This window comes from Lepidochelys kempii, chromosome 13 (genome assembly GCF_965140265.1).
Source record: "Lepidochelys kempii isolate rLepKem1 chromosome 13, rLepKem1.hap2, whole genome shotgun sequence".
Classification (NCBI taxonomy): domain Eukaryota; kingdom Metazoa; phylum Chordata; order Testudines; family Cheloniidae; genus Lepidochelys; species Lepidochelys kempii.
The window spans coordinates 29513111-29531110 of NC_133268.1; the positions used below are offsets into that span (position 1 = coordinate 29513111).

An 18000-nucleotide genomic window follows, 5' to 3' on the forward strand; every position below is an offset into this window, starting at 1 on the left:
AAAACTTCCCCAAGGTACAAAATATTACACCCGTTGTCCTTGGACTGGCCGCTACCACCACCAAACTAATACTGGTTACTGGGGAAGAGCTGTTTGGACGCGTCCTTCCCCCCAAAATACTTCCCAAAACCTTGCACCCCACTTCCTGGACAAGGTTTGGTAAAAAGCCTCACCAATTTGCCTAGGTGACTACAGACCCAGACCCTTGGATCTTAAGAACAATGAACAATCCTCCCAACACTTGCACCCCCCCTTTCCTGGGAAATGTTGGATAAAAAGCCTCACCAATTTGCATAGGTGACCACAGACCCAAACCCTTGGATCTGAGAACAATGAAAAAGCATTCAGTTTTTTACAAGAAGACTTTTAATAAAAAATAGAAGTAAATAAAAATAAAGAAATCCCCCCTGTAAAATCAGGATGGTAGATATCTTACAGGGTAATTAGATTCAAAAACATAGAGAACCCCTCTAGGCAAAACCTTAAGTTACAAAAAAGATACACAGACAGAAATAGTTATTCTATTCAGCACAATTCTTTTCTCAGCCATTTAAAGAAATCATAATCTAACACATACCTAGCTAGATTACTTACTAAAAGTTCTAAGACTCCATTCCTGTTCTGTCCCTGGCAAGAGCAGCCTACAGACAGACCCAGACCCTTTGTTTCTCTCCCTCCTCCCAGCTTTTGAAAGTATCTTGTCTCCTCATTGGTCATTTTGGTCAGGTGCCAGCGAGGTTACCTTTAGCTTCTTAACCCTTTACAGGTGAGAGGAGCTTTCCCCTGGCCAGGAGGGATTTCAAAGGGGTTTACCCTTCCCTTTATATTTATGACACCATTAGGATAGGGTTAGATCAGTGGTTCCCAGACTTGTTCCGCCACTTGTGCAGGGAAAGCCTCTGGCGGGCCGGGCCGGTTTGTTTACCTGCCGGCCCGGCCCACCAGGGGCTTTCCCTGCACAAGCGGCGGAACAAGTCTGGGAACCACTGGGTTAGCTGATAAACAGAAAAACGTAATGCTGCTATATAAATCCAGGGTACGCCCACACAGTGAATACTGTGGCAGTTCTGGTCACCCCATTTTCAAAAAGATGTATTCGAACTGCAAAAGATCCACAGAGAAGGGAAACGAAAATGATGAGGGGGATGGAACAGCTTCCATACAAGGAGAGATTAAAAAGACTGGGACTGTTTGGCTTAGAAAAGAAACAACTAAGGGGACACGTGACACAGATCTATAAAATCATAAATGGTGTGGAGCAAGTGAATATGGAAGTGTTATTTACCCCTTCACATAACAAAAGAATGAGAGTCACCCAATGAAATTAATAAGCAAATGATTTAAAAACAAGCAAAAGGCACCAGTATTTCACACAACATACTGTGGAACTCATAGCCATGGGATGTTGTGAAGGCCAAAAGATAAATGGGTTAAAAAGAACTAGATATGTTCGTGGGGGATAGGTCCACCAATGGCAATTAGTCACAATGGTAAGGGATGCAATCCCATGCTCCGGGTGTCCCTAAACCTCCAATTGCCAGAAGCATCTGGCAGCAGCCAGTGTCAGAAGACAGGATACTAGGCTAGATGGACCACTGGTCTGACTCAGTATGGCTGTTCTTATGACTTAGAGAAAGCCCTACTGTTTTCACTCCTGTGAAAGCAAGAAAACCAGTAGTCTATTGCAGTGGTTCTCAACCAGGGGGAATGGCAGTATGGAATAGCTACTCAGGTTCTCCCAGAATACACTCCATTGATACAAACATGGTTCAGCAGCATGGAAAGTGCTGGCCATACAAATATGCACAGCCATAGTTGTGAGGCAGAAAAGCTGCCATGTGAGTACAACTCAACTGTGTGTGTTGCAACCAGATGAGATGAGAAAGTCACTAACTGGTTACAAAGACACCATTAGACTATGTCCCCATTACAAGAGTCAGTCACTGATCCCAAGGCGTACAAGAATGTGCCACTTTGTCTGGTCTTCATAACCATAAGACAGAAAGCCCCTCCGCGTCTCACATCTAAAGCTTCATCCCTACAGATTTTTTATACCTCCAGCTACAGTTTCTGGATATGGGTACCCACTCAGCAAAACATAAAAGCTAGCTTTATTTCCACATAAATGTCTGAAATGTCACATTCTGACAATTATTTAAAAGTCTCTCCTAACAGAGAAGTATTTTTCCTCATCTAACCTGCCATTAATTAAACTGGACCACTAAATTTAATCACTGTATTGGAAATCTATTTTTCTGACTGTATTGTGTTAAGTAGTCTGGCTTCTTACTCAGTTACTGTCTCCAGAGATGTATCATTGCTAATGCATTGCAATTTCCGGAAAGAAATCTTGCAAGAGCCATAAATTGTACACACCCAACCAGCAGAGAGAGAATGAGAATGAATGCCAAACAAGATGCCTAAGAAAAATTGTAGGTGGTAATCATACTGAGCAAATAGGAACTGCCACAGCAGCTCAAACTACTGCTCCTTTGCAGCCTGGAACTGAATCTCTGCCAATGACAACAATGTGATGAAAAAGGACTCAGGAATCACCTCTGGAATAATCCAAACTGGAAGCTCCTTCCCTAACTCAGGTAGTTAGCTGAGCTTTTGGCTTACGCCTTGTGCGTGGGAGTTTCCACATGAACAGTACTGCAAGTGAACATGGGTGAACGTTACCTTAGGGGTCTTTTGCTAAAAGGGGATTGTTAGGTGAGGACACAGCTCTGTTCTTCCACTGTGAGCCTTTGGGGTTTGTCTCTTCATGGAGCTGTTCAAGGCCAGCTACTTCTGAATAGCTCTATGCATGGACATGCTTATTCTGGAAGAAGTGTTTTGTTCCTGTGTAACTCTAGTTTAATACACTTCGCAAGTATGGTTAAGTTACACAGGAACAAACCACTTACTCTAGAATAAGTACACCCACGCATGGAGTTATTCAGGAATGGCTGTTCCTGAATAGCTCCATGTGTATACAAGCCCTTAGTTAAAGGCAACATGCACCAGAAAAAGAGACTGAGCAGTCACTGTCTTTTCCCTTCGGTCCTCCTCCTATATGGCCCAGGACACCCATCATCTGAGGGCAGCACCATCCCAAGCCACTTCCGACCACAGAGCAGGGAAAACAAACATGGTACTGGGAGCAGTGGAAGGAAACATCCCTATGTAGGCTCCCAACTGCATCTTGCTATCAGCCCAGCCTCACAGAGAGGTTGCATCTTATGGCAGGGAGTGGAACCTTGATTTGTTCTGCACGGAAGCCCTCTTGCCCTGGGCTTCCCTGCTGTGGCAGCTCAGGTCTGTTTTAGCCCTAATGCCACACTATCTCTGGATCCGTGGACTCTGTCCTTGCCTGGGTTAAAGTTTCAGCTATTGTTCAACAATCAGGCTAAGACTTTGAAAAGGGGAAAACTAAAAGAATTTTTGCCCAGTTCTTGAGACTCATTGGTTTAGACTGTACATTGTCTCTCCAGGTTTTGTAAGTTTAAGGAATTCCCCTCCCTTCACCTGCCAAGTGCCAGGCTCTGGATTTCGCTGGCTGCAGTTGGTGGCCTCACTAACGTTTCAAAGCAGCATAAGGATTCCTTGCACCATTCTAGATGTTTGAGACACCAACTGTTTGCAGAAGAAAAAGTCCCAGCCTCAAGTCTTGGCAGGTGATAAGCTCTGTAGGTCTCCAATGCCTTACACACAGGACTTGTGAACAAGGAAGGTTGGAGTTAGTTTTTTGGACAGGTGTTCTGGTCAGGAGTTAGCTTCTACACTGAGATACTTTGGGTCACATCTCAGCCCACCCCACACCTCTACTTGCTTTAGCCTTCTGTTAAAGCAAGAAGCTCACTGTCCTGGTGCCAGCCTATTCTCTTCATGTATTCCTCAGTATTGCAGCCAGGAACATTTCAATCTGACACACACACACACACGTCCCTGCAACAAGCACTGAGGTAGCCAATGTGCAAGTTCACCAAGCTCATCCATCAATGCTGCGAACACAACAGAAGAACTTCCTGGCACCTCTCTACGCCCTAGCAGCCTACACCTGCCATGCAGACTTCAAGCTTTGCTTCTTGCTCAGCTTTCAGAAGCGAAAAAACAATTCCAAATGACCAAAGAACCTGTAGGTTACCTGTCTGGATAACAATGTCTGGTGTGACGGGGCAAGCGAGCCAATGCTTCAAGCACAGATTTATAGGTTTTAGGAAGTAGTCTGTTATCTGAGAATCGTAACGAATCACTCCTATCACTGGGCCGATACAGACTGTGCTAAACTGACAACGGGATTTTACTGCTCTGATTTGTTTCTGCATTGTCACCAACGTCTCCACTGTGACTACTGCATTTCCGCTGAGATGGCTGGGGCAGAGAGTTTACAACACAGGCCATTTTGAGGATGAGTCACAGGGCCATTTCTTCAATAACAGCCGAAATTCTGAAGCTCTGATCATTAAGAAATGTGTATTTTTAAGAAAGCCTAGTTCTACATCTCTCTCTAGGGTGTGGGGGGGAGTTTGATGGACACTAGACCCCAACCTGATTTGGAAAAATGCCCTGGAAACAAGTTTCAGACATTGGCAACTGTATTTTCTGGGCCTAGCCACCATTCCCCTTAGACCAAGCCAACAGGATCGGGAAACACTTTACCATGCATGGCCCTGCTGCCAAGAGACTCTGCCTAGCCCCATCTCAGCTGCAGCCACACCTATCAAAAGCTAATCTCATTTAAACACACTAGTTTTAAATTACAATCAAATAAGCTCCCACACCCTAATACCTAACAGCTGAATATGGAGGATCTACATGGATAACTTCACTAATAGAACAAACACCAAGTTCCCTTCAATCTCTTCTCTGGTCCTTTGTGCTTTTTAAATAAATATCCAAACCGAATGAGAAGGTTCCCTACCTTTACCACATCCAAACAGAGCTGAGAAGCCATTCGACTGTATTTTACACACGCACACTAACCAGTGGGGCCTCAGAGCCAAACCTGGGGAAGAGCTCCTTGTGCAACCTTGCCACTGCTAGCGCTGAGAGCCTTTCAGCTAACCAGCTAGGAGACAACACTCAGAGAAGCTCACCAGGCTCTCAATGGCCTTTGCTAAACAGAAGAACAAAAAGTTCAACATTTCCAAACTGAGACTAATTTAGCTTTACTCAGTATCCAGGAGCTGAAGCACCCAGAGTGAGTGCCTCAGACCAGCCCCAGCTGTGATGCAGGCATGACACGAAATCAGTCCTCTCTGCAGAACAAGACACACATCGCCGCTGAATGACAAAGGGCGAAATCAGCTGAAATGCAGTGTCCCAACATGGCTAAAGCTCTCTCAGTCCAGCTTCTGACTTCAGTTACGCACTACAAATTTTCCACTATTCCCTTACTTTAAGGACAGGCTCATTGGGCAAGTCACACCCATGAGTTTGTCAACACTAGATTTTAACTCAAGTCAGTGTTTATATGCTCGCGAGGACACTCCACAAACATTTGTGGTTGCCCCTAGGGTCAGTCAGTTTGTGGGCTTCCTTTGCTAGCAATATGTACTAGGGCACCTGGAAAGTCTGGCTGGCAAGAAAGTTCTGAGTTCTGGGCAGTTTCCTGCACTGAGGGCTTCCACCTCAGTATGGTGCAGAAGCATTCTGCAGTAAGAACACCCGGGAATTGTCCTTTTGACAGATGAGCTATGGAAGCCTACTGGGCAATGAATATGTCCATCTCGATACCCCCACACTAGTAGACTTGGGGCTGGAGATATGTTGTGAGACTCCCCAGGATTGCGCCCATTCTCAGTAGACTCTCTCTCACGCCCTGTTTTCTCTGTCTGGGCATTTGCTTGGACAGAGCCTATTTAGTCATTTTTTCAGGTTTTCTTCCAGGATCCCTCAATAGACTGAAAATTTTGAAGGGTTTTTCTTATTTCCTGTTTTGTGCCTCTTCAAAAGACAGCCAGTCATTAGGAGTCACTGGCAGAAACCATCCCCACCCAGATGATGGGTAAGTTTGATCCACAACATAAAGGCTTCTCTCTGCTTCATGTTTTAATATCCAGCTCTGTCTTGGTGCTTCTGGGGCTCCCATCAATGAAGCATCCAGCAGCTCACACACACTAATGGGTTCACCCTCCACAGCTCTGTGAAGCAGGGCAGTATTCTTGCAAGAGTCAAGCAATGTCACTTGTGCACTGAAAAAGCTGGCACTGCTGCTGCACTGAGTTTCAGAGCAATCCCCTGGAGTCTGGAACTCTCAAATTGCACAACTAGGCTACAACACACTTTTACCCTCATTTTTAAGGGCAGCAAATGTCTGGGTTATTCAAATATATCTGCTATATTTTACTGTTTACAGCTTTATTCCAGCCACTCTGGGTACATGCATTAGCTGGTTGTTTCTGGCAGGATGGAGAGCACAGAAATGATTGACAGGGCTGGACTGTAGGGGGCTACCAACAGCATGGTACATGAAACAGCAGCGCTATACACAACGGTTCGGTACTGGCCAGCTGGCCAAAGCAGCTGAGCTCATTAGAACGTCATAGGCAGTGAAACACATGGGCTGAAAGAGACGCCATTTATTTCAACAGAGCTCTAAGTACACAAACGTTACCTTCTCCATTTCCCAAGTGGCATTATTTCTCTTAAAGAGCATCAGATCAGCTGGGCTGTGCCTGCACCAAGACAGCCATGTTTAGAGAGGCCAAGCAGTTGGGCACAAGATAAATCAGAGAGTTATTAAACTGAAGGGTGAGCATCAAGGAGCCTGCAGTCATCACCTGCCCAAAGTGAGACAGAGTGGGATTTTCAAAGGGGCCCAGCAATGGCCTAACTCTGCCCCACTGAAGACAATGGGAGCATTACAACAGCCTGTAGTGAAAGCAGAGCTGGGTCAATGCAGAGTGCTTCTGAAAATCCACCCTCAATGTTACAGCAACACTGGCCCAATGCTTGCCTTGGGCTAGCGCCAGAGAGACTGCTACCATAATTGGGGTTCAAAAATAATACACAAATGGCACTGACGGGTGAGGTGTGTGCTGATGTCTCAGGTTGCCCAGAAGCAAAGGCAAAAGCTCCTCAGCCATTTATGGTATGAAGGCATTTGGAAGCCTTAAAGGTCAGAAACTTTAAAGAGTAAGGCATGGTGAAAACACAACCTACAGCTGCCATCACTTGAGTATGGAGGGGTAGCCTATGGAGACTGCTCGCAGAGCTCCATCCTAAGCTGTGCATGAGGCTGCTCAGATGGAGATGGTCACCAGCATGCAATGTGCTTGTAGTTTCCAGGGGCCACTCTGCCAACTCTGAAAGTTGATAGCAGCAATACGTTCCAATCTATGCTCTTGAAAATTTGCCAGTGTGACCCTCAACTGGGCAAAATGCTTGGTTTAAATTCAAGCGTAGATTCTGGAGAACTTTATAATGTGCAGAAAACCCCAAATCCTCCCATCATGTATACGTCCACATCCAGGTCATCTACTGTCCCACATTGGCAGGCTGTATTAAATAACTAATCTCTCCAGTCTCCTGGTCCCTATTAACAACACTTAGCAGCAGTCAGGGAACACTGTCTGGTTTTTCCGGCACTGCATTTCTAAACCCTAAGCTTTCTAAACTTCTAAGCTTTCTTCCTTTCAGAAAGATTTATTTGAAGAATTTTGGAATAAATGCCCAAACACTCTGGTTATCAGCTAAAGCAGTAGCAACTCAACCAGATACTTTCCCCTCTACAATTCATCCTAATATTTGCTCCTTCTTAACATAGCATTTTATGTTTACCCCAGATTCAGACTGGGCAAGCCCATTAATTGTAATATCCTCTTTTTCTTTTTTTAACAGAGCTGCAGTAAAACTGCCAGAATTTGTTACTGTCTCTGCTTCCCCCTTTTAAAAATGATGATTCATATTTAGTGCTCAAGAAAGCAAGTAACCAAGACGTTCTTAAAATGATCAGAGCCGGCAGGCGCCATAGAACGCTCAGAGCTGTGCTACTGTCCCACCTAACCAGCAGCATGCCAATGCCACCCCAATCCTAGGCACTCCTCACTGCTCTGCCAGCGCCCCTTGGTCCTCATGTGCAGCAACCCCTAGTGCTCCAATCCCACTTCTCCCTGAATACATCCCGAGGCTCTTAAATCCCAAATGGCTGTCACTGCAACTGTACAATGGACAGGGTGTCTCTCTTCAAGAGGCCAAGTTACATGCTACAGGTTCTCCTACACACAGACCAAGGTTTAAAAAAAAACCCCAGTCACTTACCTACTCTGTAACTGTTATTCTTCAAGATGTGTTGCATTATTTAATCCACTCCAGGCACGTGTGCACCAGTGTACTCAAGATAGTGCACTGGGTATGCACCCCCCTAGAGTGGAATAGACGTGGGCAATCCCTGGAAGGGCACATTTCTACCTTGGGAATTAGAGGTTAGGGTGGTATTAGGTTACAAAGTTTTGCCTTTTAACTCTCCTGCCTGCTTTATTTATTTATTTTTAACACCTCAAACTACTGAGGCAGTGACATAACCCTGTGATCTCAAAGAAGCCTCAGCACCAGGTAACTAACTGCAATGCTGCATTTAGGACAAAGATCTTTTATTTCAAACAAATGAGTTATCTGGGGCACATTTCCCGGTTTTCTGTTGCTTTTTAGGCTGTTGCAGCAACACCAATCATAGAAAGAGGAATCCCAAGTGGCAGAGGACAGGAAATAAAAGTATTTTCAAATGTTCCCAGGCAGCAGGAGATGCCCAGGAACGATCTGCAAGGAGAAGAAACTGAAAACATCTTGCATTTACTCAAGATGGCTGCTGCCTCTATTCCTGCTGGAGTTCTGTTATCGACAAAGAGAGTCCTATTAAAGGAAATAAAAGTGATACGCACCATGCACATAGAGGCAAGAGATCAGAGAGATAACTGCTGACCTTTGTGATGAAAAAGCAACCCCACTTGGGCAACAGTTACACTGCTGCCAGCGGTTACGACCCTGACATACCACCAAGCCTGCAACTCTGCTCTGGCTTTCAATTCCCACCCCCAGCAGCTCTGGCCACTTTACAATAGTCTTCTATTACAAATTTCAAAATTAGTCAATTGCATACGATCCCTCTGGGAGGTCTGGTGACAATTAACAGAGCTATATCACCCCACCAGCAACCTCTGACTAACGAAACGGGGCATGATTCTCCTCTCTCTCACGCTGGTGTAAACTGGGAGTAATGCCACTGCATCCAAAGCACGTCACTCTCAGTCAGGTGTGGGAGGGAAATCAGGCCCAAGATCTAACTTTTGGCATTCCCTTCCCAGGTGTTTATTACCAGACCCTGCATTACACACCATCATTGCCAATTGCTCCTCTCCGGAAAGGACAAAAACCACATAGCATATTTATCTGCACCACGTTCTGGAGCTAGTCATTCTCCCATAATTGGTGACCTATATTCCATCATAATCTTGAATTCTCTCCCACCTAACTTTGCCAAAATTTAACCACCTGCCTCCAAATTAGCCTGACAAGAGCCCTCCCAAGAGGGGAGATTGATGGCAAGTTTGAGGGAAATTAGTCAAGGTATTTCCCGACCTAGGGATTCCCTAGAATGGGGTTCTCAAACTTTTTTCCCCTGAGGCCCACCTGTGCAACTGCAATAGGCACCGCGGCCCACTATTAACATGCATCCGTCAGGGAGGGGGCACCCTGGGGCATGCATGGCCCCTTGCCTCAGCAGGGACTGGGGCCAGTGAGAGGGTGAAGGGTGCAGGCAGGTGCCACAGCCAGTCCCTGCCAACACACTCCACCTCAGCAGCCTGTTGAGTGCCTTAAGCTGGTCACCTGGCAGCCCTACCTCAGTTACCCACCCGGCACGCCTGACAGGCACCCCCCTGCCTGGGAACGAGGGAAGGGCTTGGGGGCCGCCAGTGCTAAGCAGAGACAGGCACTCGGGTCGCGCCCGCCTGTTACCTTGATGGTCCCAATCATCCACCACCAATCCTCGATCCCTGGTGGGACCGTGGGGCTGAGAGCCACACATCGCTGGATGTAGCAGCTAGGGAGCGGGGCTGGCCACGAACCCTCCTGCCTCCTTCAGCTGCCATGGGAGCCATCACTTCTCAGGGCCGGCCCCTTCTATTGACCCTCCGCCTCCATTTCGCCTTCCAGGGGCACTGGGCTCCTCTGGATCTTGGCAGAGACCATCACCGGCCACCACTCCACCAACATATATAGTTTGGGGGGCAATGCCCCACAATACCACCCAACTCCACCCATGGCGGACCATGCAGGACTGTGTTGCAGCCAACCTTTGGGCCGTGGACCACATTTTGGGAACTCTTGCTCTAGAAGAGCTGTCTTGACTTTCAGAAGAGTTTCTCAATGTCTTTTTGGCATGTCATAGCTCAAAAATACTTGGATCTAAACTCCAACATTTGTATTGCAGAGATGGCTGAGTGCTTTTCACTAATGTGGGGGTGGAGGGAATAGTTATAATTAATTCTGGGGGAGCTATAAGTACTTTAAGTTGTGTGCATGTTCCCAATGTACAATGCTCACCCTCTGACACTCACAACCCCTGGTTACAGGCTTCCTAAAGGTCCACTCCATAGCTACTGTGCCATATTTTCCTCAAGTCTATAGCCACATGTGCCTTATGTTCCTTATACTACTTACTCTTGGGGGAATTCTGCACCACTGCACATGCACAGAATTCATGTTTCCCTGCAGATTTTTTTTCTCCTCACAAAATACATGCTGCCAGTGAGGCACTACAGTTACACCTTTCGCCCACCAGATGCTGCTGTGGCACCAGAACGGAGGTCAACTGGCTCACTGACCATGGCAGCCAGCCATGGTGAGGAAGGAGAGCCTGCATTCCTCACAGAACCCTGCCCGCAGGGCCAGGTGAGGAGGCACAGGATATGGGGGGCGGGCGCAGAGGGGCGGGAAGACAGACAGACAGACAGAAATACACATGGAGCTGCTCAGGGGTCACATAGACTGGGGTTCAGAACGGCTAGTGGAGGGGAATTCTGGGGCGGAGGCTGAATGGGAGTGGGGTTGCAGGGCCACATGGGGATGGGAGTGGAGGGGATGGCGGTGGGACATATGGGAACAGTGGCAGATATGCCTGACTAAATGGGACAGGCTAGGGGTCAGCTAGCATCTGCACGGGGGAAGCTCCCTAATTCCCTAACAACCTCCCACCCCCACCCCAAAAAACCCTGTTCCATACTTCTCCCACCCACACCCAACAACCCTCCAAGTTCACCCCCAGGCTCCTTCCCAGCTTCCCTCTCCCTCAGCGCCTCAATTACCACTGACTCCCCCAAGACTTTATACTGCTTCTATGGGGTGCATGAAATACATTTCTGCATTGTAGTTTAAAAGAATGATTAATGAGAGTTCTGTATTAATATATTTAGTGAGGAATCTATTTGTCAAAAATCATTTATTGAATCTATTTTGTTATCTGTATTGTTACAGACATACTTGCTGACAGGTATCTTGAAATAATTTACCAAAATAATTGAAACCAGCGTGATTATATTGTGTTATTTTGACAAAAAAAATATGCAGAATTTTAAAATATTGGGTGCAGAATTTTTTATTTTTTGGTGCAGGATCCCTCCAGGAGTAACCGCGGCATGCACATCGTATAGCTACAGACATTCTAACACCAGCTTCAGAACAAGGAAGTCATGCCAGCTTTAGAATGTTCATAGGCAAGCCGAAGATTTCTCCCACAATATATTAATTTATGACCCTTGTGTGCTACTAAAATTTATTTTACCACCACCACAACAGTGCTACAAGATGTCCAGAACCAATATTTACATCTCTGACATCCACTGTGGATTTCTCCGAGTGTGTCAGGCACTCTTACAAAGCCTGTCAAATCAAATCCAAAGAACTTCAGGCAAACAACTTTTTCTACCCTTACTGAAGACTGAAATCGTAGGCTGCTGACGGCCTGTCAGAACCTTCTACGTGCAGGTTTATATGAACTCGGAATGCCCAGCCTGAATGAACAAAGCATGCACACGCACATAGAAATCCTGGCCCGCTCGCCAACATGCCACACAGTTTGTAAGATGTGTACTTTTACCTGCTCAAATAAATTGGTTAGTCTCTAAGGTGCCACAAGTACTCCTTTTCTTTTCACCTGAATGAGTTTACAATAGTTTTCATAAGGAATTTAAAGAGTCATCTTAAATTAAGAAAAGCTGCAGAATTTATTCAGTATGTATGTTGGTGAAAAATATTTATTCACCAACATGTAGGCCTGTCTATACTAATAAAAATTTACCAGTATAACTATTTCTTAGGGGGTGGGATTTTTTTTTTTTTTACTGAAGTTACATTGGTTAAAGCTTTTGTGTGGATACGGTTATATTGGTATAAAGGTGACTTATACCAGTCTCCTCCCCATACAGGAATAGTTATGACAGTATTAAAGTACCTTTTTATTGAGGCCATGTCTACACTACAGACTTCTGCCAGCATTGACGCGTCAGTCGGTATGAAGAGGTGTGATTCCCCAATTGACATAGCTATGCCAGCAGAAGCCCCTAGTGAGGACATAATTATACCAACAGAATTGTGTTTTTACCAGTATAGCTTGTTTTGATCAGGGTCTGTATGAAATAAGCTATACCAGTAAAAGCACAGCTTTGGCCAGTATAAGCTATGTCCACACTAGGATCAGTATACTTGCACTGGCAAAGAACCCCTAGTGTGGACGTGGTCCAATATACTCATATGAATGCATCCAGTCTAGAGGGTTGTACCATTCTGACTACAGCGCTACACTGTACAGCTTCCTTCCATACTACCATTGGTTCTTACCACATAAGTCCCACAATTGAGAACTCTATGCTTAAAAGGTTCATATCTGTTGGTGGGGGAGCTGAATGTTTGATATCTTTGTACTTGGAGGCATGTGTCCCTTTGAAAGGCAGTGTGGAATGACCATGCCCACTTTTGTATATTATAACCAAGTATATGTTTTTCAGTGGACTGCATGTGACCCTAAAGAAACCAGGAGTCATGGGAACATACAATGTAAACAGATGCGGTCTGGTTCAAGTGATACAGCAGCATGAGACCCCTTCAAGATGAGTAAGGTAGCCTAACTACTATTACATTTTGGGAGTCACTGATAGTGAGTATTCTTCAACATGGCACCTTAGCACCAAATCTCCAGGTTTTCTAGCAATTGCTCTTTTGGTTCAGGATGGGAATTCCAGGTGTAAATAACTCTACAGAAAGTGTTTTCAGAACTGTTATTGGCCTAAACTTTCAGACTTTTCCTCAATGCAGTGTTTTGCCTGTGGCTAAAAGCAAAACACGCAATGCTTCAACAAGAATGTATGAAAGGCACATGGACTCAACAGCACTGACATATCCATGCATTACTTTGCTTTCCACACGAAATTCAGATTTTTTCACCTTGAGCCTGCAGCCTTGCCCAAACGGCACAAGATTGGAGGTAGGAGGTGGGTTTCACCCTTGTTCTGACACGGATTTGTTTTGTGACTTTGCAGAAGTTTATATCTGACCCTCAGTTTCCTCATCTGTAAAGTGATATTTACCTGCTTCATAAGGGTACGTAGGTGCTATCAGCCAGTGACTGAGGTGGGACTAAGACGTGGGAGGTCCTGCCTACCACCCCAGCACTTACTCATCTAGACCACAAGGACTCTAGCAATGCACCATCTTCTCAGCATAGCTTTTACATTATTTAGAAAATCTGCATCTGCTGACTGCAAGCTTCCTAGAATACATGCTCAATTCTAGGCCAAGCCATTTTGGAATTCTGACAAGCCAGCAAAGAAAGTTAAAATGTGTTGTAGGGGATCCATGTAGATACCATGGAGCTTTGAAGAAGTTAAAGAAGGTTTCACAGCCAGCTTCTAATGGGAAGCTAACTCTAATCATAACTATGGAAAGAGCAGAGTCTCCCCGTCATTTACCTCTCAGATCATTATGTTTTAACATGTACCTTAACAGAGGTCAGTATCAGTTATATGCTTTACTCTAGGACCATGGTTTTCAACCTTTTTTCATTTGCAGACGCCTAAAAAATTTTGAATGGAGGTGCAGACCCCTTTGGAAATTCAACCTGTGGTCTGCGGACCCCTACCATAGATGTCTTAGACTGAAAACTGACTGAACAGAATTAAACTATAAATGTTCCACGTGCTTGGCACGGCATTTGATGCAACGTGAGAAAGGGCGCTAAACTGTAGGCTTCTACAGTAACGACAACACTTCCGGGTTTTGACCTGTAAGAGGGGACATTCACATATTTCTGATTGATCAGAAAAACGGAATGCCTTTTCTGGGATCTGAAACTTTATTTTCATAGTCACCTTTCGCGGACCCCTTAGACAGTCTGCAGACCCCCAGAGGTCCACGGACCACAGGTTGAGAATCACTTCTCCAGGATTACATGCAGACACTTCTATATTATAATAAAAGCAGAACATTACCAGTAAAAAGCAATTTTGTCCCCAAGTTTTTTTTCATTGACATTTCTATCCAACAGGTTGTAGCAGATGTTGGTTGTAGCCCCTTTCATCCATTCAATAAAGATTTTCCCTTTTGTCACATCAAAGTTGTACTTCAGAAAGGGTCCAGAGTGTTGGCTCCTCCAGTAAAATTCCTTAGCAATGTCATCCCAGAATTCTGCAAAAGTAACACAGTCAAACCTTAAGTGACAAAAATGGATAAAGACACATTTAACATCTGAAGAAAAAATTCAGTGGTCCTTCCTAGGAAATAGAAATAGGGTTAAATTCAGTGGAGGCTTGAAACCTGTTACACTTCATGCAATGAAAGTTTGCATGAGCTAAGGCTTCTTTTAAAAGCAGCCTTTACCACCCTCATCAAGTCCCCTTCTAATACTCACTCTTATGCAAAACTGGTTCTACTGAGATTACAAGACATGGTGGTGCATCTGCCACCAACCTATTCTTCAACTACATGAAAGCATTTTACCTTCTTCCAAAATATGGAGATAATGTTACATTTCAACTTTGCAATTTCTTCTAATGTTCAAGAGATCTGTCTCCAGCTGTGTCCTCACACCATGCAGATTGTGTAACATGCCCATTCTTTCCAGAACGAAACCCCACCCCTTTTTCAAGGAGCAGATTTTTCTACTAGCCCACTCTGAGCTTCAAATACTTTGAGTCATGTAGAGTAATTCCTGGGAACATCACCATTTTTCCTGTGGTTTTAGAAAACTAACTGTATGTCCATAATATGGACTGGTTAATATGATCACAGATATACCAGCAAAGGCACCACACTCACTGACAGGTTTAGAAGCACCGGCATTTACCCAAGAGCAATGTTTGACACAACATGCACAGTTCTGATGAAAAACTCTACACCTACTTGTACTGTGCAAGCACAGAGTAATTTGCATTTGATTACAAGGGAGTATCAAAACAGAGTGACAGCCCTGGGAAATGCACCGAGTGCATTACCTCTGAGGACAACGGAGAGATATCTGTGAGGTGTGCCCTAGCAGAGCATAGGAGAGATGGCATGCAGAGACAGTGGGAAGTGAATAACAGCCAGCCTACTTCTGCTAGCAAATGCCTCCTAAAGGACCTCCTCAAAACCAGTATTTGTCCCTCCCCACTGCCAAACCATACAAAATACTGCTAGTAAGACAATTCCCCCCATGATCAGTGTCCACCATAATAATCTCCTGCCCCCATCTTTCAACCCCTCCAGTGGCTCTCCTCCTCCTTCACTATATCAAATTCAAGCTTGTTACCACCTTCATAGCCCTGTATAACTCTGCCCCCTCTACACAGCCACCCATGACTCATTCCCTGTCCTCCCCGGACCTTCCACCTCACTGCATGTTTGTCAGCATCTAACACAAATGTCCATGCTTTCCTCCACACTGTGTCTAACATTCAGAAAATCCTTCCTGAGCTTATGTCAACCCTGTCCTCATTCCCAACCCTCCAGGAGAGAGACCCTCTGGGGTGCCATTGTCACTCCTGAGTGACTTAGGCATTTAAATATATTTGTGAACACAAATGGATATTAGTTGCTCACACACCATAAATCTGCCCAGCTGGTGAACTCCTTAGACTAGGAACTGTGCCTTCCTGTTTGAAAAAGATCTAGCGCACAGTGGGCACTGCAGAAATACTACGATCATTATATTTTTTCCCACCCACAAAGATAAGGCTCGTTTTAGGGAGAGGTAGAAAGGCAAGGCAGGGGGTAGACCGTGGTAGAGGTCACCAGCATTCTGGCACATTCTCCTTTCCAACCAGTCACAGAAAGATCACTCTCAAGCAGTTTTGCTTCCTCACACTGCATAAGACAGCCCTTGGGCAGCACCACAGGGCAGTGGCTTAGGCATGGGACTGCATCCACAGACCCAAGTTCCTTTTCCAGCAGCACTGCTAGCAACGTGCCTGCTGCCGGGGAAGTAAGAGCCTCTGCACCTCAGATCCTCCTCCTTGAACAGAGGCCGCTCAGCCGCCTGCGCGAAGCCCAGACCTGCGGCTGAAGAGCGTTACAGAGGCGGTGCCGGTCCCTTCCTCCCCACGCTGGCAGTGCCCAGCTGTATGAAGCTCAGAGGAGGGGGAGGATCTGAGGTAACGAACAGAGAACGGGTTTCAGTTTTAGAAACCACAGTCTGGCTTTACAGCAGGGTTCCCCTAGGCAAACACAGGGCGGAAGGCCCCGGCGCAGGAAGCCCTGCTCTGAGGGGCATCGGTGCATAAAGAGCACATCAAGTCCAGGCCTTAGTTTGTGCCAGGGCCGCGCCCCAGCACCTCTGTCAGTCACGAAAGTACAAACTCGGCAGGAGCCCCGCACCGCTTTGGCTCCGGAGGAAGCGCTGGTTAAGCCTACCGGAGGCTCTGCTCTGGTTCAGGCAGCACAGCCCGACGGGCACCCGGGGCAGCCCCACGCCGGGCGGGAGGGGCCGGCGGAACGACCCGCCCTCGCCTCGGTGCGGACCCCCGCCGCACGCAGGGCTTTGCGCCGCGCCTACAGGCCCGGGGCGGGCAGCGGCCGGGGGCGGGGAGCCGGAACCGCGGCTCCGGCTCCTGCCCCGCCTCGGGCCCCTCGGGCCGGGCTCCGGGGCTCCCGGCAGGGCAGCGGGGTCGCGCCCCAGCCCGGGGAGCGGCCGGGCACAGCGGGGCCGGGGCTCCGTGCCCAGGCAGGCCTGGCCCCGCCCCGGCACTCACCCTGCGGCTCCTCCACCGAGCGGCGGTAGCGCTCCCGGTAGGCGGCCAGGCTGGGCACGTGGGCCTCCAGCACCAGGCTCGGCGGCGCCCGGAACAGCCTGTCGCGCTCGGCCGGCAGCGCCATCCTCCTGCCGGGCAGCGGGCAGGACACTGAGCGAGCAGCGCAGCGCGCCGCGCCGAGCCGCCCGGGGTGTGAGGCGGGCGGGTTTGGCCGGCAGGGCCCGCCCCCGGAGCCGCCCCCCTGGCCCAACGCGCCAGGGGAGCCCGGGCCGGGAAGCCTCCGCCCGGGAGCGCTTAGCCGCCCCCCCCCCCGCCCCCGGAGTTTTCTCCCCCCGGCGCAGTGCCGCCGCGGGACTCATCCCTTCAGGGCGCTGCACAGAGTATCCCGCCCCCCAGTGTCCCTGCCCCCGGTACCCGCCCCCCTGTGTCCCTGCCCAGGGTACCCCACCCCCCTGTGTCCCTGGCCGGCGTACCCCCGCCCCATGTCACCACGCAGGGTAACCCCCAGTCCCCCCAGTGTTACTGTCTACTGTACCCCCAGCGCCCTCGTCACTGCGCAGGGTTATCTGTGCTTCTCCCCCGGAACAGTGCCCGAGCGGGACTCGGGACTCACCCCCCCACATTGCCCTTGAGCACTTAGCTCATCACTGTGGGGGAGCAGGGTTTACAGCAGAGCAAAGCAGGAGCGGGAGCTGTGCGTGTGCTCTCCCCCCCCCCCCACCTCTGCTGAGGACAGTGACCTCCAGCAGGACCCCACTGCCATCACTTCCTCTATTGACACCCCACATCGATCAGG

General features: G+C 47.6%; 1 protein-coding gene across 4 annotated transcripts in view; it reads right to left on the bottom strand.

Moving 5' to 3' along the window:
- The window catches only part of ACSS2 (acyl-CoA synthetase short chain family member 2), a 79038-nt gene extending 61601 nt beyond the window's left edge, over window positions 1-17437 (bottom strand). For 2 of the 4 annotated variants that reach the window (XM_073309932.1, XM_073309931.1), the window contains exons 1-2: window positions 17205-17437; window positions 14469-14664 (exon numbers count right to left, since the gene is read on the bottom strand). In XM_073309932.1, the coding sequence (XP_073166033.1) occupies window positions 14469-14664; window positions 17205-17328 (320 nt within the window). In that variant the 5' untranslated portion in view covers window positions 17329-17437. Of the gene's footprint in view, window positions 1-14468; window positions 14665-16866; window positions 16987-17204 lie in introns of those variants that run through there. The other 2 variants (XM_073309934.1, XM_073309933.1) reach the window with 2 other exon arrangements.
- Between the last annotated feature and the right edge of the window lie 563 nt (window positions 17438-18000).